General features: G+C 44.5%; 1 protein-coding gene across 2 annotated transcripts in view; it reads right to left on the bottom strand.

Moving 5' to 3' along the window:
- Positions 1 to 935: 935 nt before the first annotated feature.
- Positions 936 to 27,741, bottom strand: part of USP31 (ubiquitin specific peptidase 31) — a 48,681-nt gene continuing 21,875 nt past the window's right edge. The window contains exons 5-16 of one of the 2 annotated variants that reach the window (XM_069734349.1): positions 26,869 to 27,004; positions 24,799 to 24,943; positions 19,157 to 19,325; positions 18,960 to 19,071; positions 18,414 to 18,508; positions 17,154 to 17,231; positions 13,315 to 13,444; positions 13,039 to 13,158; positions 12,334 to 12,559; positions 11,074 to 11,232; positions 10,511 to 10,663; positions 936 to 8,843 (exon numbers count right to left, since the gene is read on the bottom strand). In XM_069734349.1, coding sequence (XP_069590450.1) covers positions 7,447 to 8,843; positions 10,511 to 10,663; positions 11,074 to 11,232; positions 12,334 to 12,559; positions 13,039 to 13,158; positions 13,315 to 13,444; positions 17,154 to 17,231; positions 18,414 to 18,508; positions 18,960 to 19,071; positions 19,157 to 19,325; positions 24,799 to 24,943; positions 26,869 to 27,004 — 2,920 coding nt within the window. In that variant the 3' untranslated portion in view covers positions 936 to 7,446. The remainder of the gene's footprint in view (positions 8,844 to 10,510; positions 10,664 to 11,073; positions 11,233 to 12,333; positions 12,560 to 13,038; positions 13,159 to 13,314; positions 13,445 to 17,153; positions 17,232 to 18,413; positions 18,509 to 18,959; positions 19,072 to 19,156; positions 19,326 to 24,798; positions 24,944 to 26,868; positions 27,005 to 27,741) is intronic. The other variant, XM_069734350.1, reaches the window with a different exon arrangement.

Raw genomic sequence — 27,741 nt, forward strand, 5'->3', positions numbered from 1 at the left:
TTAATATTTTAATATCTTAATTTTTTTTTTTGTAAGCTGCAATCAATATAGCGCTCTATACCATGAAATAATGAAATAAAAGGGAAAAAAAAGCAGCAATGTAAACACCAGCTGCACATTGTACAACTGTGCGACTGATTACCGCCCTCTAGAGGGAAACTAAAGGTAGCTTCACACTGACCAACTTCACAACGATATAGCTAGCGATCCGTGACGTTGCAGCGTCCTGGATAGCGATCTCGTTGTTTGACAGGCAGCAGCGATCAGTATCCTGCTGTGACATCGCTGGTCGGAGCAGAAAGTCCAGAACTTTATTTTGTCGCTGGATCTCCCGCAGACATCGCTGAATCGGCGTGTGTGACGCCGATTCAGCGATGTCTTCACTGGTAACCAAGGTAAACATCGGGTTACTAAGCGCAGGGCCGCGCTTAGTAACCCGATGTTTACCCTGGTTACCAGTGTAAATGTAAAAAAAAAAAAAACACTACATGCTTACATTCCGGTGTCTGTCGCGTCCCTCGGCGTTCTGCTTCCCTGCACTGTCAGCGCCGGCCAGCCGTAAAGCAGATTACAGCGGTGACGTCACCGCTATGCTTTACGGCCAGCCAGCGCTCACAGCCAGTGCAGGAAAGCACAGTGCCGGGGGACAGACACCGGAATGTAAGTATGTAGTGTTTTTTTTTTTTTTTTTACATTAGCACTGGTAACCAGGGTAAACATCGGGTTACTAAGCACGGCCCTGCGCTTAGTAACCCGATGTTTACCCTGGTTACCCGGGGACCGGCATCGTTGGTCTGTGTGACAGCTCTCCAGCGACCACACAGCGATGCTGCAGCGATCGGGATCGTTGTCTAGATCGCTGCAGCGTCGCTAAATGTGACGTTACCTTAAAGCAGCGCGCAGAGCTTGAAATGAAGACAACTCTCGAGTCTGGATTATTTTTGTCCATTTTAATGCTTTTAATTACCGCATTATAATACTCTCAACTACAGGTTATCAAACGTGTCTCCCACAAAGAAGCATTCTTGAACGTAAAAAATATAAATTCTGCATATTAAAAGTGCATTCACCTGGCATAATAAAACATAAAAATAAATAAAAAGGCATTGTTACACCGTCATGCACCAGGCCCGAAATTATTAGAACCAGTGTTCCCAAAGAGCAGAGTAGGAGAGGAATGGGAAGGCGAGCGATATGTGTCCATCAATCACCCTCTCCCAAACCGGCAGGTAGCAATTTTTATAATATTTACAACCAAAAGTAAAACAAACATTAAAAAAACACAAATTATAATATACTGCATCAATGAGAAGGCAAATTGGTAGTGACACTGTGGAAAAAAAAAAAAAAAAAGAAAATACAGGAACGAAGCCGGTCACAGCCGTATATGAATCCAGTGTCACCAGAAGGGTCGCACATACAAGTTGTCCTCGAAAGAAGGTGGAAAGGCTGAGAAAAGTCCAAGAAACCCATAATTGCTCTCGACAGGAGGTATAAGAAGTCGCATCCTTTTCGAGACCTGTGGTCCTGACCATGGACTACCGCACCATAGAAGGGGCTATTATGTAGTGTGTTGTAAAGGTTGCAACCTCCATTGTAAGATAGGGGGGAAAACCATTGAGCAGCATTATTCTCGTCATCAGTGCCGTGTGCATGACAGTTTTTCATGGCGGAGAACTAGACCAAAAGGTTGCCCTCCGTAGCCGCCATGAGACCAGACTGTGGATGGCCAGCACAATGGTGTCGTTGCCCTCAAAGTGGTCAGCGACAAACCAATGCTTGAGACGATTAAACGGAGGCGGCAAACCATTTCATACATTGGAAGGAAACGTCGATCCGTTTTTTAAGCAGCAAAAGAAATATGAAAACATTTTTAAAGTAATCAAGAAACACCCGATGTAAATGTACCCAAGTATTTGGCAGTCAGATAATAGAGGAATAAAGATGACACTACAGACTGTACGACTTCACTTTCGTTACATTTTCATTCTTTTTTCTCGTTTGCACGAAACAGCGCCACTCTTGTCCAACAGTGGTGTCTGGTATTGCAGCTCAGCTTCATTTCAGGGGACTGAGCTGGGCCGCCGCACACAGCTTTGTGGGTAAGAGTGGTGCCAGAATAACCACGGTAGATATATACAGCCCGGGTCCAACGCTTGTTCTTAATGTATTACTGGCATGCAAAGCGAAAAGCAAATGTATGGTCTAGACGAGATTTTTAGGAATGCCCCGTGAACAGGTATTGAATCAAACTTGGTATCACTAAATGGGGAGACGTTAGATGGTCAGCCAGCCCCCTCCAAAAACCCATCTAAGGTGTATGGCCAGTGTAACGTAGTAATGATGCCACTGCCAAAGGGTGCAACAGCCTCTCCACAGAAATAAGCAATTTGAGTTGAGCTGTCTTGTGGTGGGGGTTGAGTCCGGTGCTCAGCATCCTCGGTGCACGTGCCACTTACTAGGCCCGGCGGCGTTTGCCATGGTGGCGATACCCACATCACACTGTCGGGTGAGGTCTAGTGATGAGGCTATTGCATATTAGGTAGAGTTGGAAATAAATTTGCGTAACCCGGTAGTAATCTGTGGCCCTTGACGGGAGTCCTGAGAACCACCTCCTACTAGACTGCATCCCTGACGCCTCTTTTGGTTAGCGGACATGGCGTAATGTCATCACTGTGGCGTTGCACCTGACCGGCTAATCAAAAGAAGAGCCCTGGCTGTCAGGAAGCGTTTCTCAGCACTCCCGTCCGATGGCCACGTATTATAGATGAGGTTGATTGACCGGGCTTTGCAAATTAATTCGCAAAAACTCTATTCTCAGGGACTAATAAGCACAAGAAGGACCCATGATTCCAGCAGCAGAAGCGAGGTTCAGGCTGCCATGAAAGCCTGGACAAAGTTGGCCCCGGACAGCGCAAATCAAATTGCTCATCTCTACCTCTTCTTTGAACATCTCATGTTCTGAAAAACTTAGTATTCTGGGCCCTTAAAAACATAAAAAAGGGTCTAAAAGATATAAAATGCACGTCACCAAATTATTTGCAAGCAGCATACAAGGGCAACATGCTCTAAAAGTATACAAAAACAGAAAAAAAAACCTTTATAAAAGGTTTTAGGCCTAAAGTGAATGTCCAGTCTTCAATACCATCATGTTCAGAGCACCAAATCCCATGCATAGACGTAAGAGGGATAGATAAAAGGCTTGAAGTTATTTTTATGGTGTAGAAAAGTCCAAACGTATGGAGTATGCCATATATGTGAACCTTTTAGAGAAAAAAAAATGATTTTAGGCCTTTAAAAAAGTTGCAATCATGTAATTCCCCTCCTGTACAGATAAATAGTGAAATTTTGGCTGCCTGCATCTGCCACTAGAGGGCGCTCACTGCACATTGTTTTATTATGGGGTTCTAAGTAAACAGTATGCAGTAAGTTCATAAGCTCCCTCTAGTGGTGGCTACCGATAGCTACAATTGTTTTTTTTTTTTTTTCTGCATGGAATTTGGAGCACTGTATGAGAATGATTAACTTTTGGCAGCTGTAAATATAGATTAAAGAAATCAGTATAAGATTTTGGACCTAGAAAAAAAAAACCCACAATGATGAAAAGGTGGAGATTCACTTTAAAAGTATCATTAAAATAAGGGGACAATTGTCAGATACTCATCCAATGTGAAGTGCGTGGTATAAAACGGCTGGACAATAAAATGACCCAAGGATGCAATAATCTCTACAACCTAAACAGTAAAGAGAATTTCACATTCTGCTTCTCATCCCAAGTTTCTGCCGCCAGTTATTAGATCGATAAGGTCTTGGAAAAAGCGACCTTGTACAGCTGGCACGAGACACTGACTTTGAAAGCCTGGGGCAGAGCAATGATCGCTAGGCAGAAAAAAAAAACACTGCCAAAAGTCAAAGGACGATGAAAATGAGACCGCGCTATGCAAAGGAGACTGCGTAACATTTAGAGGAGCCGATTAAAACGTGACATTCGCTTTAACCTTTTGGGTCCGGTCTATAGTGTGGCAGATTTTAGGTTCTTTTTTTTAATTAATTCACAGATTTGCATAATATTTGCATTTGCAGCTCGGAGCTCCTCCAGCCTTACAAGAGAGCACTAATGTATATTGCTGAAGAAACGGATTTCACCGCTGTGGAGCAGCATGGAGAAAATGGAAAAGGACGACATATTGAGTGAGACCATAAAGTTTCCAAAAAGAGTCTTGTTTTTTTTTATTAAAATTGCTATTTTCCTTAGCGTCTTGGTGTCTCTGCTTGCTTTCAGTGAATAAAAATGAATTATTTTTAGTTAATATACTGCCACCTGGAGGCCGATACTCAGAATGCACTTTAAAAAAAAAAAAAGGGGGACTCCTCCGCACCCGACTACACCCAGTTATTAAGTTAGTGTAAAAGCAGGGACGGTGCAGTGTCCCCCCATGAAGACTACAAGAAAGATTTTACGGTGAGTACCAAATATCTTCATTGGGGGACACAGGAAGTGCGGGATGTCTTAAAGCTGTCCCTGGGGTGAGAAAACTAATGCAATTACTGAGCGCACCCAAGGTTAAGACAGGTCTGAAACTCAGACACATGTCTGCCTCCGAATGACACTAAGCTAAAATGCGTAACCGAGTGTCGGCTGCCCCGGTCTACCTTGGTGGTAAGAGTAGTCGGCTTGATGTATTCTTAGTGCCATCTTATTAACCCATTGATCTTGTGTCCCCCAACGAGACAACCAAGAGACATTCTTATTACGGCTGAAAGCCTTCCTTTCAACTAAAAAGCAGATGCATGGCTCGTTATATTGCATCAGAACCCTCGGAGTCCAGACTAAAGTTATTAAACTCCCGGAAAGAGGGCAAAGATCTTGCCCATATAGCCAGTATGGCAGAGCATGGGGGCCATCTGGCTTCCCAGTTCTGCCACACGGGCTACCAGGTGCCATTTGTACAAAGTTATTCTCTGTAGTTGTGGATCAGAATCTAAAAGAGGAGAACCAGAAAGCCACAGTAAGGAGGAGTTATACCGACATTTGCCCCCACGGGCATAGAACTCGAGAAATTACTGCATGATAGAAATTGGGCAGAATTTATGAGCCCAGTAATCCTTCGTCCTGAAAGATGGGCCAATCAACATGCCAAGCAAGGAGCCAGGCGTAAATAACCAGTCGGAGTGATTGAAGGGAACTTTCCTGTTTATTCTGCACTGCTTGGGTCATGGAAATATAGAAAATTGCAATGAACGCCATATTTGCACTACAATTTACAACTTTTTTATGGCACTTTTGAAAACTGGTAGGAAAGAATGGGTCTGGATATGACCACAGATATGTAAGAAGCCAAAAAAATGGTACAAAAAAATTGTGGAAATTGATGCCCGCTGATCGAAAGAGTAGATTTCATTCCCTGGCTTAAAGACAAGCCCAATTTACAAGCAGTGTGCACCTTTTAATAAACGAGCCCCATTTTATTCCAATGCAAATCGACTTAAAGCTGTGGAGCAGAAACTCTGAGTCTTTGAGATATGGAAAGTTTCTGCACGCCTCAAAAAAACCCTCTATGCGTCCATAGCCAAAGACCAGAATAAAAAAAAAAACCTGCCCTGTTATTAGAAATGACGACCTTGGGAGTGTTCAGCCTCAAAAATGGCTGCAGTAACGTAACTATGCAAAAAAAAAAAAAAAACCACAACAATAACCAATGATGCCAAGTGATAAAACGTAAAAGTTACCACTCTGCGGCCATAACGACCCTCAAACACACGAGAAGAGATACTGGGACACTTGCGAAGAGGTGAGAGCACCGAGAAAATTGCCACTATTTGTTTGCATAGGTTACAAGTGCGTGCACATTCAAACACTGCCATGCAAAAAATTAAAAAAAAAGGGCCTGAGCAAAAAGGGGACAGAAGATTAAGGAGAGGTCCGGCCGTGCGTCCAGTACTGGGCCAGCCTGTGCTATAAAAACGAGAACAACAAAAAGTACACAAGTACTATTTCACTAATTTTTTTTTCGCCCTCGAGCAGCACTGAAAAGATACAACAGATGAATAAAAAACAAACATAAAACAAAAAAACAATTCACTTTTGTGCCCACCAGGAATTTGTAGTGTTCTACTATATCGTACTCGGCACGTTCGTCACTAAACTAATGGAGGGGGAGCACCATGTGATTGGCAAATCAAAAATGGCAGACATGGTGGTCTGCGCTAAAACGCCAACCTTTTAGGAATGTCAGTTGCTGTACACGAAATGTATTATAAAGTCTTCCTCTGTGACGAATGATCGTGGAATATCCAATACTGCTACAACGGCTGCCCTGGGATATCACAATTCCTTCCTGAGGTCAAACATGTGGTTTAAAAAAATAAAAAAAACGGATGGTGCAAGAGAGAAGAAGAAATATGGAATCAATCCGTCGTTAATAGGTTACGATAAGCCCCCAACACTGTAAGAAATAAAACCGTATGCCATACATTACCATAGGCCCAAAGCGTGTTTGCAGAGAGAGCACCAGCCATCAGTCTTGCTGGTCGGCATTTATTAGAGCAGCTTCAGAGCTCGTTATTATCGGGTGTATATGGAGCGTGGATTGGCGGTGAGGTTTACAGTCCGACCCTCCCTGTGCTTACCGACGCTTTATATTAAGTAGCATTATACAGTGCCATGGTACTGCATAGGCCGGCGGCATGACTATAACATGAGAGGGCGAAAAGCGGTACGTTATCATACGGGGCAAAAACTACCACTACAACGGGAGAAAGGCAATACCCGGGAGGTCTAACAGCTGACCGGGCATTGGCTAGTTTACAGAATTAACCTCTATATGTAGACGTAGAGTAACACCACTAATAAGATATTAAGAGCGGGATATGAGAAGTCAACATGGCGGCAGATTAACTATATGCAGGGGATATAATGGGATAATGGAGAAGAGCCTGATGGGGAGAGAGAAAGTGCTCTGCTGACTTCCAGAAAGGGTAAGCAGTGCGGAACGTCAAGGAAAGATGGAAAGGAACGTTTCCTCCGTAGCCAGAGAAGTCGCCCAACCTCCGTCCTACTCCTCTCTATGCTAAGGAGTCACAGCCGGGCTTTGGTAAGAAAGATAAGAGAGAGATAAAGAGCAGCATTCTGTTGGCAGAAGAGAAATCAAAGTGTTTCCTCCTCTTCCCTTGAGACTTAGGACAAGCGGGCAATGTTCAGCAGGACTGGCGGAGTAATACAGTTCAGCTGCTGGTAAGGGGCATGGCTCACTCCAGCAGGATCGACGCAACAAAAGTCAACTTCCATGCGCAAGCGATGCTGGGAGAATACAAGGACAAGACCCTTATCCCACAAAAGATTAAAAAGAAAAAGTGCATACATTCCCATACAACAGCGTAGGCAGGGACAGCGTCTCCTGCAGGTACCTGCAGTCAGGACTTGTGCGGCTGCCCCTGCACCCTGGGTCACTGGGCTTTAGGCAATGGCTTTGTTGAAGAAGGGAGTTTTTTAAGGTACTTATCACAAGTCTTTTTCCCACCAGGCGATGACTGGGCTTGTCTTTCATCAGGGGAAGACTTGGCTTTGTTTTGAGGTAAGGCAGAATGCTTTTTTGGACTTGGGGTGACCTCAGCAGTTGGTGACAACGGCGCAGTTTCTGGTTTCTCCTGACCTACACCCTTGGCTCCTGATGTTTTTTTAGATAAAAGGCTCGTCTTCCCCAAGTCTGCCGATCGCCTGTTCTCCTTCTGCCTTAGAGCAGACTTAAAGAAGCTCAGTCCCTTTTCCTCTGACTTGCTGTCTCGCTTGAGACTAGACCGTGCTGCGGTCTGAGGTGTGCGGAGGCTAGCCATGGAGGAACTTCGTACAGTCCGACTATCTGCTGGGATATCGTTGCACTTGGGATTTGCAACACGGGTGGTGTTGCTGGGTTTGGTGATGGAGCCTTTGTCTGAACCCAGGCTTACTTTAGATGTCTCCCTGCTGAGAGTCTTTTCGGGTGCTCTATGCTTACTGGAGGAGCTGGATATAGAAGAGGTTCTAGAAGAAGGAGCAGGTTTTTTCGGTGCTGGAGAAGAAGTATTTACATGTGCAGAAGTTGAGGATTTTGGCCTCGGCTGAGACACAGGGGTGGAGGCTTCCTGTGGTTTCCCGGGGTCTTTCTTCTGCTGTGTGGATGAACGACGTGTAGGAGTTTTGACCTCACTCCTCTTGGTTTTGGAGACCGGTTTCCCACTGCTGCTAGGTGCAGAAGATGTCTTATTACTTTCTTTTTCTGGGGTCCGTGTTGTCTTCTCCTGCCCCGTTGACACTTTACTGGTCACGGGTTTCTTTGTCTGCATTTCCTCGCTCTGTGGCGACTCGCGGACGGGGGATGAACTCACAGAATCACTTTGATCAACAAAGGCGATGTGGTTATTGTTATCTATAGGATCCAGTGGGTTACTGCTTACCAGCTCTGCCGCAGTCTTTACTATGGGCTCTGCAGGCACAGTTTTCTTAGCCACTGGATCTTTCTTAGCTGCACATTCAGCTACTGCCAATGGTGCCCGGCATGATGCACGATGCTCACGCCGAACCCCTTCAAGGTGATCATGGAGGCTGCCGGACAGATTGCGAAGGCTTCCGAAACAGGATGTTGATACGTGGTCATCGGCCTCACCGATCTTGCCGAGGGAAGACCCGTGTATTGGCGAGTCTGAAGGGTGACGGCAAGAAGTGGCTGCACGCAGGTGGAGTTTTGCTGCTAAAGACCAAGATGGCCTAAAACCATTCTCATTGGAGACAAGAGGACTGGTGACAGAAGCTCGGCCAGAGCTTTGACGCTGGACACTGCGGACAAACGGCCGGGAAGAGAAGCCACCTAAGGAAGGAGAAATATATTACAAGTCCATGTATACAAAATACAAGATCGACAAATACTTTCATTATACAAACACCAATGAAAACTAAGCTACTAAAGCTCACACGGGGCGGTCACCATTTTTCTGAATGACAAACTGACCCGTCAGTCACCACAAAATGGGGACGGATGCGCGTTCTCCTGGACATCTAGACTGCGTCTGCTTACTGGTAATGACCATCGGTGTTGGAGTGTAATTATACTCCTGCATACATGTTTTAGGGAGGATACATTTTGATGAGGGTTTATGATGGTCTCTACCACTGGCACAGTGGTTAGCACAGCAGCCGTGCAGCGCTGGAGTCCTTAGTTCAAACCCCACCCAAGACAACATCTGCAAAGATTTGTATGTTCTCCCCGTGTTTGCGTGGGTTTCCTCCGGGTACTCCGGTTTCCTCCCACACTCCAAAGACATACTGACAGGGAATTTAGATTGTGAGCCCCAATGGGGACAACGATGATAATGTGTGCCACCTGTAAAGCGCTGCGGAATATGTTAGCGCTATATAAAAATAAAGATTTTTTATTATTTATTTATTTATGACCTAGCAGTAGATTATTTTTATGTGTATTCTAGCCTATCTTCTTATACATTAATATTTCTGTATTTTGATATATCGTATAGGGCCAAGGGACTATACTATGCTTATTGCTAGATGTTCAGGGCTACGTGCTCTCTTTTGCACAGCATGCATGTGGGTTATGGTTTTGCATATTTCACTTTCTTTCACCAGTGTCTGTGGATTTTAATAATAAAGTTTGGTAATTTTTTGAGTAATTTTAACCGAAATATTTTTTGTGTGTCTGTTATAGTCACCACAAAATGTGGTAGATTAGGAGCAAAAAACCCTTAAGCTATCAACTCTCGGAGCTTTAGGTCACAATTGGATTATGGCTTCAATACTTGGATCTTCCCATGCTTTTACTAGGTCAGACTAAAATCATAATAAGATTCTATGGCGATCTAAGTTTAAGTAAAGCGGTTTTCTGATCTTCCTTTAAAGGGGTTGTCTTAAAATAATAAATGGGTAAAATTGCACACCGATTGCAAAACCAAGCCATTTAGGATTTTTAATAAATTGCTATCGGTTCTCAAGAAAGAAAGGTTTCTTAATTCCAAAGTTTACTGCTCATTGCCTTGGATACTGCTCAGAGGTGGCCAGTTGCCTAGGCAGGAAACACAGTGGTTGCAGGCTCTTTGCTATAGAACTTGCAAGCGCTGATTTGAATATCACCGAATCCAGCCCCCGTGCTTTTCTGAGGGTGCGAAGCTGCAAACAGTTTGGAGCAGAGGAGAGACCATGAACAGGCCTCCATACACATTTGAGGAAAGTTGGCTGAATAAATTGATCTCGGTAGGACTGGGACAATCAAATGATGTGAATGTGGGCCTCCCGAGAAGCATCGGGCAGCTGGAATTCCTGCTCCCGATATTTGTTTTTAGGGGAAGCAATCAGTCGCCAGCAGCTTTTGCTTCCACACAAACACTTGGTCGCACTGTGTGCCCATGTGTTTGGGGAAATCAAAAGACATCGCTGATCGTTATCTAATTTGTCGGAGCAACTTCACAAACACCTGAAAGCCGCCATCACAAATTCGCAGATGAGAGTGACATATTTAATTCTCACCATCGTCCTCACTCCTCTCTCCCGTCAGTTCCACAGACTCCGCTAGTGATGCCAAAGAGGTTCGCCTGGAAGAGGCAGCAGATGCAATACTGGGTTGTCGGCTGCCGGGTAGTCTTGAGACCCAGTGATCACATAAGGAGGAGCTCGTGGATCCTGCGTAGCACAAGAATGCAGATCATCAAGTTCTCACCTGAACATATAACTTTTACTTTACTGCCCGATTGAACAGAAACACAGCGCATACATGATAACAGCAGAAACGGAATTAGTGATGAGCGAACGGTTGCCTGTTTGTTTGGCAATCCATGCATGTGTTGTGGCTGATGAACAGCCGCGAGACATGCAGTCGCGGGGACTTGAAAAAATATTTTGAGCATGCCGGAGACACTCTTAGCACACGAGCATGTTCGGAAAAACAGGATTTTTGGATGCTTACCGTAAAATCTGTTTCTCGGAGCCTTCATTGAGGGACACAGCTAAACATGGTTCATGTGTCCCCCAATGAGAGGCGATAGAGAAACACCTTATACCAGCACATTCGCTCATCACTAAGCAGAACGTACCTGCCACAGAACTGTTTGCAGACCAGGACGGCACAGCCGCTCTGCGCTGGTAGAAGAGGATGTAGGCCGCCGGTTTACACACTTCATCCTCTGCGAGGGCCTGAACGTCGCTGTCGTCGAAGCAGTACCACAAACCATCCACAGAGTTCTTACAGTAGGCTGAGACAGAAACACGCTGGTTACACCAAGAGTCGGCATCTGTGACGGTTCTCACGCTGGGGAACATGGGTGGAGGGGTTGTCATATATTCCCAGATACAACTATCTACACTTAACTCAGTAAGTCATGGCACATCGCTAGGATATGCCACCATGTGGGAGGACGGGGGGGTTCCAGCTGCAATCACGAGCACATTGAGGGGTGTGAGGGGTAGGTAATATTCCATCTACTGATATGTAGCAATGTACCATTTTAATGATCCCCCCACAAATCCTGGGAATTCACAGGGGCATTGCCAGCCACCCACTGGAGCAAATCCCCATTCAAGTGGATGGGGATGGCTTTAGTTCCCTGCATGGCTCAGTGGCCAAGAGCACCGCTGTGCAGGGAAAAAAAAAAAACTGAAGTTTGTAGCACCAAAGCAGTGCTGTACCCACTTCATTCTCTGGATTTGTGGGTATCCGAAAGATCCTCAAAGAGTTAATCCCATTTTCACAAAGGAGTATCGTCTGATAGTGCTTGCAATTTTTCTATTTACTGCTTATTAAAATTTTCAGCCGTTCTTCAGAAAACACTTGTTTACAGTTTTTTTTTTTTACATTGGAAACCGACCACTACTACTAGACAATGGACCATAGTGCTTACAAGCTCTTATCTATTGAGCTTCTGAGAAGTATTTCGAAGCTGGCCGGGATCGCTGGAGTGCGCTATTACCTTCAAATCCCAGCCAGCTTCAGTGCAGCACTTACAAGCTAAACAGCAGCAGTGGTCGGTATCCAAGGCAACGAGCTGCTAACAAAAGTAGTATTTGTATCTCTACAACGGCTACAAATTTTAATAAGCAGAAAATTGCAAATGTGATTATTCTTACAAACACTATCGGAGAATATCCATCTATGAAGAAGGAAATAACCCTTTAAGTGATAACATATCGTAGCAATAGGCCATCACTTACTATTTCTATTTCCTTCCTACTGGGTTTCCATTACCTACTGATACCCACAGCAGTGCAGGATGCTGCGATGGAGGTTATGACATGGTACAAGATGGCTCCTGTGACCCTTAAAGCATCTGCTGCATCATTGCTTCCATACTACGTACCTGTATAGTGCCCCCCTTGCATGGTCCCATGGTGGTTGCACACTGCATAAAGGTCATATATGAAGTCCTCGGGGTCACGACCCAAGCCATAGGGTCGTCTCCATGGTGACCAATGTGATGGGAGGCTCCAGGAACTTTGACTGCGCTTGACCACATGGGGCGTCATATCCAACCCTACTAACGGGAAGCGGACCATGTTCTGCAACTTCAGCCTCCGATCTCCATCCTGTGCAGAGAGAAGACGGTTACAGACACCTCCATGTAAGGCACACATTCATGGGGTATTCTTCCGCCGAGACCACAGAAACTAGCTGTAATCTGTAGATTAACCTGCAAGAGAGTCTTCAATTTTCCAACCGCGCCATCACAGGGAAAAAAAAGCAGTATTACATGGTGACCACTGAAATGAACTGCTGTCCATGTAACGTGTGGGTCCTTCAATGCAGATAACTGATGGAGGTCCCAAATCTGGACTCCGTTACCCCGATCATTTCAGAAAAAAAATAGATTTTCTGAACAAGATGAACCCTTTAAGTGAGCAGGATCTAGCGGTTAGTATGTGTACATCGGATTTACAGTCAGTAGTTGCACCAGCGGAGGATCGGGAGGTTAGTAAAGCTTTCTGAGCCTTATCCAGAGGAACCACAAAGGAAGCGAATGGTTCTATGGTGATCCATTAGTTTTGCGGAGCGGACGCCATCTTACCTGCCGGAATCGTTTCAGATGTAGTATAAGCACATCGGGCAGGGTCCACAGGCTGAGTTTAATGCTGCCCTGTTGAAGCTGTTTACAGTGAGGACAGCGCCAGGCATTGCCGGGAGCCAGCTGCAAATAGGCGGCACAAGCGGGTCAGGCAGGTGCATAAAATACACAGCACGGGCAGCAAAAACTGTACAAATGCAATGCGACTTTACAAATTAAACCCCAAAACAAACAAACTTATAGCAATCTGGCGCTAATGGTGCCATAACGACCACTAACCTGCTCCTCTTTGGTATACAGCTGAAAACACTGGGACAGGCTGCAGCACTGCGGCTGATGATGGAGCTCCCGCTGCAGGCGAACGCTCTCCGAATCGGGGACATATTCTTCTTCTGTGTTCCCAAAAAGGCTGCAAGAACAAGCAGAGAGCGGCGGCTGAGACCATCGTGTAAGGGATTCTTCAAAGAATTATAAAACAGGAGAACAGGAGTGGAGTCTACGGCTCACATCCTTCATATGATCAGACCAAAGCAGATCAGGTCCTGAACCAGTTTTTGCACTTTTGTTTTGCTTTTCCCCTTCCCTGAATAGATGGAACAAGGCAAAGGGGAAGACCAGCAACCCGATGGCTTCATACTAGCAAGATAATGGGGGAGAAGACCCTTGGTGGCCTAAGACATGGTTGAGGTCTAAGCTTTCCCGCCACAGTCACACGTGACGGCTTAAAAAGCAAATGCCTGAAGATTGTCATTGCCGTGCCTGTGATCATCAAAATTGGTTCTTAGGGGAAGGGGATTAGAGCGGCTGATGAGATGCGATTTCCCGCAAGCATGCCATTACTCCGGGTAATGCTGTAAATGAGGAGGGAGAGGTAGGAAGTGGTAGGCTGATTCTTGCTGCGAGCTGCTCTAAAGCCGCACTCGCGTGGAGTCTAAATGTTTTCTCCCAAATCATTCTGCCGCTCGCAGCAACGTGCGACCAAAACGTGACACAGCGTTCGTGTGAATACTCAGCACTTGCGGCACGGAGCGTGCGTGGGGGGGTGCGTGCATTTAGAAAGAGGCAACAAATATATTGAAGAAAGAGCGGTTTAATAATGGATCAGTACTTAAGGTGGCGACTCAGGGTTTACATCCAGATTCACAGATGTCGCAGCAAAGATGCGGGATCTGTGGAAGCGCTGTGAGCGCGAAACAGCTGTCATCCTGAGGTCATCATGATCTCCTTGTCCATTTGGCACATGTCCTAATAAAGACTTTATTGTTTTATCGGGCTGGGTGAGTGCAAACCTTCTTTTTTTCTTCTTAAAGAGTAGCTATGGTCGCCGGATACTGACAACCCTCAGTGATAACTTTTACTGACTCTGCTTGAAAAGTTATGTAAATCTGTAACACTGCTTTTCTTATAGTCAGGAGCTGAATTCACAATTCTTCAAGCTTCAGAGCTCAACTCAGCCATCATTCCGTGTTGGATGATTTTAAAGGGGTTTGTCCGGCTCAGCTCATTTACACACAGTTTCATTTTGATGGCGTTCATTCTGTGCTAAAAATGACCTGACAATATTCTCCAGGTCGGTTCAATTCCGCCGATACCAAACTTGTATATTTCTCTTTTTTTTTTTTTCTAGTTTCAGCGGTAGAAAAAAATTCAATACTTTGTAAAATAAAATTGGTTTGTGTCTTTTTCGGAGATACACAACTTTTTTTTTTTTTTTTCACTAAGTCTTTGGAGCTTTGTTTTTTTAGCACGGCGAGCCATCAATTTCTTTGATACCATTTTAGGGTACAGTCAACTTTTTTATTTTCTTTTTTTTTTTGGAGGGGGGGAGGTATTGCAACAGAAAAATGGCAATTTTTGGATTTCAATTTTTTTTTATTTTATTTTTTGTGGCAGATTAATTTTATATTTGCAGAGAGCACATTTTTAAGGACGCTGCAAAACTGAATCGCAATTTCAAATCTCTTAAATTATTTTTTTTTTTAAATCGCAAAAATGTACGGTAAATTAAAAAATAGAAGTAAAATTTTAAGATTTAGTTGCAAAAGAAAAAATATATTTTTTTTTACTTACATTTTTGTGATTTAACAAAAAAAAAAATGTAAGGGTATGTGTCCACGTTCAGGATCGCATCAGGATTTGGTCAGGATTTTTCATCAGTATTTGTAAGCCAAAACCAGGAGTGGAACAATTAGAGGAAAAGTATAATAGAAACATATGCACCACTTCTGCATTTATCACCCACTCCTGGTTTTGGCTTACAAATACTGACGTAAAATCCTGACCAAATCCTGATGCAATCCTGAACGTGGACACATACCCTAAGGGATTTTTTTTTCTGTAATAAAGCAGACTAAAGAAGAATTGACAACCTCCTTTAAAGCCCAGCTTGCGATTGCTCCACTTAAATGCCGTTGTCAGAGATTGACAGTGGCAATTAAGTGGTTAATCAGAAGTGATCAGGGAGCTGCTATAACACAGCTGTCACCTGAACCCGCTCCATGCACCCGCAGAGCCTATTCTGGGAAGGGGATAATTGGGCGCAGCTTTATTTACTGATGACGGAGCACCTTGGTTTTGACGCGCAGAGCGGCGCGGAGTGCTGTGCGCACTCAAAACATGTCTGTCTAATTCCAGACAGCAGCAGATGAGCGCCTCGTGGTGCCTCACAAGGAAGAGCGGAAAGTCGATCCTGCCTCGACAGTGTTCAGACAAGCATGTCGCTGAGGCAATTACAGAGCGGTGCTGAACATCACAGGATGGTAGACGGCCTTCAGACGCAGCGTGAGAAAACCAGACAGGTGTAACCGGCAACAGCTGAGCTAGCAAACATGACAAGGCGGCGTAAGGACCCTGGGTGCAAACGGTTAATCACCATTCTGCTCAATTCTCCTCTGTTCTATTACTGCCCATGAGTTCTTCAGCTTTGGGAGATCGCAGCCAATGCAAAAAAAAAAAACGTGCGCTCTTCTGTTTTCTGTTATCAACCACTGACAAAAGACCGAATGACGCGTTCTACGATGTGTTGGAGATCATAGGTCATTCTTGTTCTCCGTTCATCAAGTACGTTCAGCTCTTAGGCGAGGCGCAAACTGGCGTGCACCTCGCCACACTTACTCCAGTCATCATGGACTGGAGTAGGACATGTGGCAGAAACAACATTGCTGTTCCTCATGAATTTGACAAGTGGCAGTCTCACTCCTGCTCCGTCCACTGAAAAGTCACAACATTATTACTCAGCCTCGAAATGCATAAATATTTTGTGATTTCAAATTTTTATACGCCAATATTTTTTCATAAAAGCTTCGGTGAAACCATAATGTATTATATATTTTAAATTTCATACCCTCAAAATCCTGCAATATCAGCAAGCTAAAATACTTAAAGGGAACCTGTCAGAACAATAACTTACAGACAGGGTCAGGTCGGCGCTGTTATACTGATTACAGTGATACCTGCTGATGAAATCCGTCTTGTGGTTGTTGTGTAATCTTTATTTTCAGTTTTGAGTTAACAATATGCTAGTGCCCCAGGGTGACCTGTGTGGGGGTCTTCATGTAGTGCTCTGATTAGATATTCATAATGCAGACTCCTGCCTGATCCCTTACTGACCTTCCCCCTAGTTTACATACTGATATTATAGGTTTAAAAAAAAAAAAAAAAATCACATTCAGCCGGCGTTAGGTTACTGTGCACAATCCTGCTGACAGGTTCCCTTTAAAATAATAATAACAATCATCAATACCAGTGGCATGGGTCAGTTACCAGTGGCATGGGTCACGGTTACCAGTGGAATGGGTCACGGTTACCAGTGTGATCAGTGGTGAGGAGTGTGACTGGACCAGGAGGAGCGAGACACCTAGTCCTCTAGTGATAATCTCATGCTGATCAAATACTGGTTGCATGCAAACAACAGCACAGAGCCCAGTAAGTGACACATCGCTGCAATGAGTGTGTCCGCAACTACATCGTGATGCTCTCGGATTACATAAACATCTGTCATCGGTTGACAGATCCAGTTTAATGCCTATCCATTGGATATGAGAAACCATTACCTGTTGGGAATAACCCTTTAATTCAACTAAAAAAAAACAAAACTCAAAGTGAATTTATGAACTCACTATTCTTTAGTTTCTCGGTCCCATTCCACCACCAGCTTTACATGGGCTGCTCCACCAATGCCACATGATTTGAGAGCCCTAAAAAAAAAATAGAATAAAATTACATTGTATATAGCAACACAGAACATTTTCCTAGATAAGAATGTGGGAGAAAGGCGCAAATTCTCCACTTACTGAATATGTTTAGGGCAGATACATTATTTAGGGGTTTTTGTTTGTTTTTCCCAGTTTTGTTTTGCATCTGATTCAATATGGATATTCAAAAACACTTTACCTACTGATGTCTCAATAGGTAAAGTGTTTTTGAATATCCATATTGAATCAGGAGCCCCATATAATGCTCCATAAAGTTTATGATGGCCCCATAAGATGCTCCATATTAAAATACGCCCCATATAATGCTGCACAAATGCTGATTATGGCCCCATAAGATGCTCCATAAAGATATTTGCCCTATATGCTGTTGCTGCGATAAAAAAAAAAAAAAAAAATCACATACTCCCCTATCGTCGCTCAGGCCCCCAGCACTTGCTATAGTCAACTGCTCCCCATTCCACAGCCGCAGCTGTGTCTTCCCCGACCTCTGCACTGACTGTTCAGGCAGAGGGCGGCGTGCACACTAATCGCGTCCTCTGACCTGGGCGTCACTGCAGAGGACGGGGAAGACACAGCGGAGGCGGTGGAACTGGGAGCAGGTGAATATCACGCACTGCATTATACTCACCTGCTTCTGGCGCGGTCCCTGGTGCCGGCAGCTTCTTCCTGTAGTGAGAGGTCACATGGTACCGCTCATTAGAGTAATGAATATGCGGCTCCACCACTATGGCAGTGGAGCCGGGTCCATATTCATTACTGTAATGAGCGGTACCATGTGACCATTAACTACAGGAAGAAGCTGCCAGCACCGGAGAACCAGGGACTGCGCCAGGAGCAGGCGAGTATGATTACACAGCTGCTGCTCCACCTCCCCTGCCGACCCCTGGGTATGACTCGAGTATAAGCCAAGAGGGGGACTTTCAGCCTAAAAAAAATGGGCTGAAATTCTCGGCTTATACGCGAGTATATACGGTACAACCGGAGAAAAAGTAGTTATGGAACTAATCAAAACAATTTTCATTTTTGCGCTTTATTTTTTTCTTTTAAGTCCGAAGGCAATCACATATCTGAGCGAGTCTTGCAGACAATTGCCCCATGCATTCCAGGCTGCCATAAAACACTGCACTCCTCTGTATCTTAGGGGCAAATAAGGTAAGGATTTACCTTTCGACTGTGGGGTGGCACAGAGGTTTTTCTTCCTGAGGTAAGAGGTAAGTGATTCCGACAGCCGTAACCACCCGGAGGCTGAATGGACACACCTAGCATTCAAAGCAGACATAAAACATCAGCGAGGCGTGAACGCCGGGATAACAAGGCCATCAGACATTTTATAGGACACTATGCATATATTTATAACTGCACCCCTCATAAAGGCCCATAATGGCATGTAATGCAGTGTGGTGCGTCTCCCAACACAGACGGCTCCAAAAAGTAACCTATGGGAACCAAAAACCAATGTCAGTAATGAGAGGCGACTACCTGCTGCACTGGGATGGGTGCTACCTGATTAGCCCATAAGGCTATGCTGCACAAGGACTAGATTGCATTTCCAAAATTAGAAAAAAAAAAAAACTGCTCCACTCCTGTCCACAGGTGGTGTCTGGTACTGCGACCCAGACACATTTCAATAAATAGGACTCAGCTGCAGTATGGCAGATAGACTTTTTTCTTTTTTAATAATTTACCCCCTTTTATAAAGGCACTGCTCACCTGAACACAGACTGAGGGCCGCAAGGAATACTGCATTTTCTCCAAGATCTCTTTTTGCAGGATGTCCCACGTGATGTTTCTCTCTAACTGTAGAACAAATGGTTGGCCGAACCTACGCGGATGACAAGATAAATAGTAAGGACATCATCATCCTACAGAAGGAGCTGTAATAGATCCTGCCTGCCCAGCGTGCTTACCTCTTGCCATGCTGCCCGCTGTAGGACCTGTTACACACCAGGATTACAATGCGATCTCCTATTCCGAACCTGTTCATAGAAAGCCGCGCGGAGCTAGAAGAGTAGTGGGACGACCGATGCTGATCAATCCCATTCCTTATATAATTCTGGTTATTGTTCACACAGACTCCTGTAATAGAGGAAAAAGGACTGAACAGCAGTACCCTGACATTGGAGGCTAGCCAGAATATTTTTTTCTAAATGGCTGCAAGTACCAGAATGTTGTCATCTCACAATGTACTGTACATGCAGCAGATTTTTGGAGTTCTGTATCACAAAGATCCAAATAACATAAAAATATATTACCCAAAAAGGCAATTTTTCATTTGTGCACTTTTGTTTTACCTCCCATATTCAAAGAGTCATAACATTATTCCACTGACGATACATTTGTTTATTCTATTGAGTGGGAAAAGAAGGGCGATTCAGATTTTTTGGCATATTTTTTCCTTATTTTTATAACTTTTTTTTTGTTAAGTTCCATAAGGGACTGTCTTTGGGTTTTATTTTACCACCACCAATTGTGCAATGAATATGGCCAGACAAAATGATTCTCCAGGTTAGTATGATTATGGTGATACCCAAACACATTTTTTTGTACTATTTTAGCGGCTTACAATTGTTTGCTTGTTTCACCATTTTTCCGAGAGCCATAACTTTGTTATTTTTACATCAATGAATGAGGTCTTGTATTTTTTCTTGTGTGGCAAGCTGATGTTTTTATTTATACCCCAATGGGGTAGATACAATGTTTTGATCACTTCTTATTGTATTTTTTTTTAGTGGTGGCAGCAACAGAAAAAAATCAATCGTGTTTAGATTTTCTTTTATTAATCAATGAATTATAAGAAGCACCACCATTTTATTACAAAAAAAAATATCCTATTTTACTCCTCAAAATTTGGGGTGTGTCTTATAATCAGGAGCGTCTTATAATCAGGAGCGTCTTAAAATCCGAAAAATACGATATATATATATTTATTTATTTTCACAATTCATTTAGGCCATTCAGACAATACAGACCTGTGATGATTTGTTTGCTTGCACTGTTTATTGCAATACCACAGCATTGCTGAATATAGTAAAAATCACAGATTCTGACAGCTTATGGCTGGACGCCACAGGAGAATTAGCAGGCTGTCGTGACTCTGAAGGGGCCCATGGAACCCAAATGAATGCCCAGGCCAGATAGTGATTGTCAGCGGCATTTAATACGCTAGCACAAGCAAACTGTGGTAGCGCTGATCGCTGCTGTTAAAGGCAAATACCAGCTATTGAATATAACTGGAATCTGCCCTGTGTGGATGCATGTACCACAGAGAGGTTTGGCAGTGCGGCATGCGTGTTTTTGCCACAGCAGTCCGATAATATGAGAAGGAAAAACTGCATTGGCTGCAATTTCTTTAAAGGCTATGTGCACACGTTGCGGATTCTGTGCGGATCCGCAGCGTTTTTTGAGGTGCAGAAACGTTGCAGATCCACAATTGTTTTACAGTACAATGTAAATCAATGAGAAAAAAAAAATGCTGTGCACACTTTGCGGAAAATCCGCTGCGGAAATGCTGCGGTTTAAAAGAAGTAGCAGGTCACTTCTTTTTTGTGAATCTGCAGCGTTTTTGTACCCATTCCATTATAGAAAACCGCAGGGGTAAAAAACGCAGCAAATCCGCAAGAAAACCGCAGCAAAAACGCACAAAAAATGCTGCAGAACCGCACAAAAAAACGCAGCAAATCCGCAGGTGCATTTTCTGCCAGGAGAGGCAGAATCTGCACCAGAAATTCCTAAGGCCATGTTCACACGATCCTTTTTTTCATGCGGAATTGCCGCGATTTTCCCGCTGCGGGTCCGCAGCTGTTTTCCATGCAGGGTACATTACATTGTACCCTATGGAAAATAGGAACTGCTGTGCCCACAATGCGGAAAATAAAAAAAAAAGCCGCGCTGAATAGCTGCGGGAAAAAAGAAGTACCATGTCACTTCTTTTTTCGGAGCCGCAGCGGTTCTGCACCCATTGACCTCCATTGTGAGGTCAAACCCGCAGTAAAACCCGCAGATGAAAAAAATATCTGCGGGTTTTACTGCGGTTTGTGGTGCAGAACCGCTGCAGCAGGAAGTGCGGGCGGAAGTGCGTGGGCGGAGTGTGGCTGCCCCCCCCGTGCTCCGATCCCGCCCCCCCATGCTCCAATCTCACCGCCCCGTGCTCCGATGCCCCCCCCCAGTGCTCCGATGCCCCCCCCGTGCCCTAATCTCCCCCCCTTATACTTACCCGGCGTCCCGGTGTCCGTCCGGCCGTCTTCTCCCTGGGCGCCGCCATCTTGCAAAATGGCGGGCGCATGCGCAGTGCGCCCGCCGAATCTGCCGGCCGGCAGATTCGTTCCAAAGTGCATTTTGATCACTGAGATATAACCTATCTCAGTGATCAAAATAAAAAAATAGTAAATGACGTCACCCCCATAGGTAGGGACAATAAAAAAATTAAGAATTTTTTTTTTTTTTTTCCCACTAAGGTTAGAATAGGGGTAGGGTTAGGGTATTTTCAGCCATTTAACCCTAAAAAAACTTCCTAGAAAACACACAGACTCTGCATAGAAAACTGCATAAAAAAAGGATCAAAAAAAGGATCAAAAAAAAGGATCAAAAAAGGACAAAAAAAAGGACCAAAAAAAGGACCTGCGGTTTCTGCCAAGAGCTGCAGTTTTTTAAAAAACAGTCCTGAAAAAAAAAGGATGGAAATCAGGAACGTGTGAACATACCCTAAAGGTACCTTCACACTGACCAACTTCACAACGATATCGCTAGCGATCCGTGACGTTGCAGCATCCTGGATAGCGATATCGTTGTGTTTGACAGGCAGCAGCGATCAGGATCCTGCTGTGACATCGTTGGTCGGAGCAGAAAGCCCAGAACTTTATTTCGTCGCTGGATCTCCCGCAGACATCGCTGAATTGGCGTGTGTGACGTTGATTCAGCGATGTCTTCACTGGTAACCAGGATAAAAATCGGGTTACTAAGCGCAGGGCCGCACTTAGTAACCCGATGTTTACCTTGGTTACCAGAATAAATGTAAAAAACAAACACTACATACTTCAGGGGTGTCAAACTGCATTCCTCTAGGGCCTCAAACCATGCTTGTTTTCAAGATTTCCTTAGCATTGCACAAGGTGCTGGAATCATTCTGAGCAGGTGATTAAATTATCACCTGTGCAACACAAGGAAATCCTGAAAACATGACCTGTTTGCAGCCCTCGAGGAATGCAGTTTGACACCTCTGACATACTTACATTCCGGTGTCTGTCGCGTCCCCCGGCGTTCTGCTTCCCTGCACTGTCAGCGCCGGCCAGCCGTAAAGCAGATTACAGCGGTGACGTCACCGCTGTGCTTTACGGCCAGCCGGCGCTCACAGTCAGTGCAGGAAAGCACAGCGACGGGGGATAGACACCGGAATGTAAGTATGTAGTGTTTGTTTTTTTTACATTAGCACTGGTAACCAGGGTAAACATCGGGTTACTAAGCGCGGCCCTGCACTTAGTAACCCGATGTTTACCCTGGTTACCCGGGGACTGGAATCGTTGGTCGCTGGAGAGCTGTCTGTGTGACAGCTCTCCAGCGACCACACAGCGACGCTGCAGCGATCGGTATCGTTGTCTAGATCGCTGCAGCGTCGCTAAATGTGACGGTACCTTAAGCCTAATCCGCAATGTGTGCACACAGCCTAAAAAAGGCTGCAAATCTGCATCATTTTCTTTCTGCAAATTTTCAAAGATGCTGCATCTGTCGAAGATATAACTCTGTTGGATGCAAGCGTGCAGTGGCACATGTCTCACACACTTGTACCCTATGTAAAATATACATAAACTCTGCTGTACTTTTTCGCCTTTCTTTCTGCACGTCTCTGTACAGAAAGTGCAACATTTTGCAGAGACCAGGTGAACAGAGGCCTGTAGATACATTTGATGTATTGATGCAGGGGCTTGCTATACACGTGTGGCCATAGGATGCTGCAAAATGCAGTGTGAATTAACCCAAAATAAGCAAAGAAATTAACCCAGTGCAAATATCTACACCCAGAACAGAGCAGCGATGATTTACAGTGCTGTGGTGCAAAAGTTTTAGGCAGCTGTAGAAATATTGCTGCAAAATAAGAATGCTTTGAAAAATAGACATAATTGTTTATTTGTAGCCATTGACAAGATGCAAGTGATTGAACAAATGAGAAATGTGAATCTCAACAATCATTTGGTGATCGCCCTGTGTCTTCATAACATGATTAGTGGGAAGATTAGGCCAGGGAAAGCAATGCCCCTTCGACTAGTCACCAACTAATTATCATATTGTGACTGCAGTTATAAAACTGATTTATGGAGATTCAGAAATCTGTAAATCACAAAAAGAGGATTGTTAGGACGTACATAAAGATATCAATACATACAGTACATAGTGACTTTTTCGGGGGCCTGGGGAAGTCGACATTGGCTGTGTGTTTGGGGTCGTTGTTCTGCTGCAGAAGACATTTGGAGCTAATCAGATACCTCCTTGATGGTGTTACATGATGGATAAGTATCTGCCTGTATTTCTCAGCACTGAGGATACCATTAATCCTGACCAAACCCACAAATCCATTTGCTGAAATGAAGTCTCAAGCCTGCAGGACCCTTGGCCGTGCTTCACTGTCCCTGCAGACGCTCATTATAGCCCTTCGGCGTCCAAACTGCCTTCAGTTACAGCCAAGTATTTCACATTTTGTCACATCAGTCTAATGCACTTGCTATTTCTCTTCACCCATTCCTACATCTTCATGCAATAATGAGTCGCTTGCTCTTGTTTTCATGTCAAAAGTATGTCTTTTGGCTGCAATTCTTCCATGTAGACCACGTATGGTCTGATTTCTTCAAACAGTAGATGAGTGTAGCTGGGCCCCCACTCGTTCCTCCAGGTCTGAGTTGATGGCACTGCTGGACATCTTCCGATTTGAAAGGGAGTTAAACATGATATGTCTCATCTGCTACCCAATGCTTCCTTGACAAATCCCCGGTGTCTTCCTTGGTGCTTTTTCAAAAAACTCTGAACAGCACATCTGGAAACCTCAGTCTGCTGTGAAATCTATGCTTGGGAGAGACCTTGCTGATGCAGTATAACTACCTTGTGTCTTGTTGCAGTACTCAGTCTTGTCATAGTGTATTGACATATCTTCCACAACCTCACCTTTGCAGCAGAGTATGGCTATTCCTCACCCAGTTTTAAGCCTCCTACATAGTTCTTTCAGTTACTGAGTTTCCATTTACATATGCAACTAGTGGTCATTACCACCTGTTTGTTATAATTGGTTACTTATACACCTGATTATAAATCCTACAAAATCCCGGACTTTGTGCACACGTAACTAAAAGAATTGATGAAGCTTTGAAGATATAACACCACAAATAATTTTGATTTAGATTTCTCTTTTGTCCGTTCACTTTGCATTGTGTTAATAAATAAAAAAAAAAACTATTAAACACTACTATTTTTTAAAGTATTCTTACTTTGCAGCTATTTTCCTTACTTTCAAAAATCGCTTGTGCAGCACTGTGGGTTGTCCTGCCCAAGTCTACAGAACCGTTACCTCTCGGCCCTATGATTCCATCAGAGGTGAAGATCTCTGGGGTCTCGAATGCAAATATACAGTCGCTCTCCTGGATAGTATCCAAGTCATCAGTGTCCGAGAAGGAGCGATGGAAACCATCAAAATACATTTCAGTTATTACTATCTGAAGATAAAAAAAAGAAAGAGGAGAAACAAAGATGTAAAATGGAAACAGGTAGCACACAGTAAAGAGACCCGGTGCCGCCATTACTGCAACACATGACACACAAGAGCATTTAATCATTTCTAAGTTTTTAGCTTTTAAAGTTCTGACATTTGTTTTTGCGCACTCGTTACTTCCTCTAAGAGCCATAACCTATGAGGAATTATTTTGGGGGGCAGAGTTGTAGTTTTGAGATGGCGCCATTGATTTTACCATCTGAAAAACTGTGCGAGAGGAAGGTTGAAATGAAAAAGAAAAAAAAAAAATCTGAATAAAAATGTGCTTGGCATGGCGAGGTGGCCTTTTTTTTTTTTACCGATACAGTTTTGGGACACTTTTTTTTTTATTGCATTTTTGGAGGCAATGTGGTGAAGGACAAAACAGCAGTGTTGGCATTTTGTTTATATTTTTTTAGATTTTGACATATGGGACTTATTCGTAGGTTATAGTACCAAATACCAAAACACACTTTTTCCCAAAAAAATTTGGAAGGAAAGTGAAGGCGCTTCTTATAATCCAAACGTAGATTACTGGGTGGAAGGCCGATGGTGGTGGAGTGGAGTCACAGGAGGCAGGGTCATTGCTGCAGGAAGCCAGTGGCGGAGAAGGAGTGGGGTGTTGCTGGGGACCCCGGTCTGGGAGGAGGGAATGTCCCAGCGGTGCGAGGCAGCAGGCCCTGGGCTTCAAGAAAATGTCCGTGGCAGGAGCGCAGTCCATTGACTTGCCAGCGGCAAATGCGCAGATTGAGATTTCAGCTCAATGGCGAGCAGAAATCTCAATCTGCACATGCACCGCCTTGGGTTGCCATTTTCCTTAAAGGGAACCGGTCACCCCGAAAATCGTGGGTGAGGTAAGCCCACCGGCATCAGGGGCTTATCTACAGCATTCTGTAATGCTGTAGATAAGCCCCCGATGTTACCTGAAAGAGGAGAAAAAGACGTTAGATTATACTCACCCAGGGGCGGTCCCGCTGCTGGTCAGGTCAGATGGGTGTCTTTGGTCCGCTGCGGCGCCTCCCATCTTCATTCCAAGACGTCCTCTTCTGATCTTCAGCCACGGCTCCGGCGCAGGCGTACTTTGTCTGCCCTGTTGAGGGCAGAGCAAAGTACTGCAGTGCGCAGGCGCCGGGCCTCTCTGACCTTTCCGGTGCCTGCGCACTGCAGTACTTTGTTCTGCCCTCAACAGGGCAGACAAAGTACGCCTGCGCCGGAGCCGTGGCTGAAGATCAGAAGAGGACGTCTTGGAATGAAGATGGGAGGCGCCGCAGCGGACCAAAGACACCCATCTGACCGGACCAGCAGCGGGACCGCCCCTGGGTGAGTATAATCTAACGTCTTTTTCTCCTCTTTCAGGTAACATCGGGGGCTTATCTACAGCATTACAGAATGCTGTAGATAAGCCCCTGATGCCGGTGGGCTTACCTCACCCGCGATTTTCGGGGTGACAGGTTCCCTTTAAGGTCCAGCGCCCCTCAGACAGGGACGGAAACCTAACACCGCCAGGACACCCTTTCCTCCTAGCCTGGGCCCACAGCATTGCCCCACTCCTGCTGCAGCGAACCTGCGTCCTGTGACCCCGCTCCACTTGCCCCCAAGTAAGTTACCGTAAAAAGTTACAGTAAATTCGGACTATAAGACTAACCACCATATCTTTTTTTTCCTATTTACACCCCCAAAATTTGGAGTGTGTCTTATAGGCTGCCAAATACATTTTTGAGCCTGATCCAAACACCTGCTCCTTGCAAATAATGTACATGGTTACTGACCAAAGGGGTAATGTACTAGTATGGGAGTAGTGTATTGACATGTAAAAGAAGGGGACCCAAAATATGACGTAGTAGTATGTCATGTGTCGGGAAAGGGTTAATCATGCCATAAACAATTTACCTGATCTGTTGGAATCTTTGTCTCCATTGATATGGCTTCCCGTAAACGCACCACATTTCCGGATAAGGGAATGGCGACACCGATGCGCATGCAGTGCGAGCACTTCCCCTGATAAACCACAGTCACATAGAGAGGCCTATGATGAGCAGAAATAGAGGGTAGGGAGGTTGGGGAGGAATTCGAAATTTACTAAATTTGGAAAATACAATACTAACAGAATGGCATCGGTCATTTGCATACTTTTGAAGGAGGAGTAACAGAGGAACAGGACAATGCAAAGAAGAGGTGCGAGAATGTACTAAAACAGAGAGTCTGCACATTTAGTTGGATCACGTTCAATACTGGGGACAGGATAAGTGGCTGAACCACAAGTACAAACAGCCTGCAAAAGAATTAGAAAAAAAAAAGTGCTGCTGAATATATCAGATCATAGATCAGTGCCTAATGTAGGGCAGCCTGCCTTATGGTGCCAACATCAGGCACCGAATCCTGTGCAGAGCTCAATAATAAAGACATGTGGAAGCGGCACAGAGAGGGGACGCAGCCACTACATCCACACCAGATGAAACAGCTGCAGAAGCCGGAAGAATAGATGTAATCTGCTTAAATATCAGATCAGATCAGCGATGTATCAGGAAAATACAATGTCTCGGCCTCATTCATTAGGTTAATACCTGAATTATCAACGTCTTTAACGCTGATCTAATCTTTGAAACTAAAGAGTGATTCCAGGAATTATTCCAGAACTGATCCAATAACAAGACCCCCAGAGCAATTTACACTTGTACGCGCTTTTCCACAATATCGCAGGGTGCAGCATATATGGGGTTTTATGTAAGTACTTACGTGCACACCAGTAGTTAAAAAGAACAC

Source organism: Ranitomeya imitator, chromosome 7 (assembly GCF_032444005.1).
Source record: "Ranitomeya imitator isolate aRanImi1 chromosome 7, aRanImi1.pri, whole genome shotgun sequence".
Taxonomy (NCBI): domain Eukaryota; kingdom Metazoa; phylum Chordata; class Amphibia; order Anura; family Dendrobatidae; genus Ranitomeya; species Ranitomeya imitator.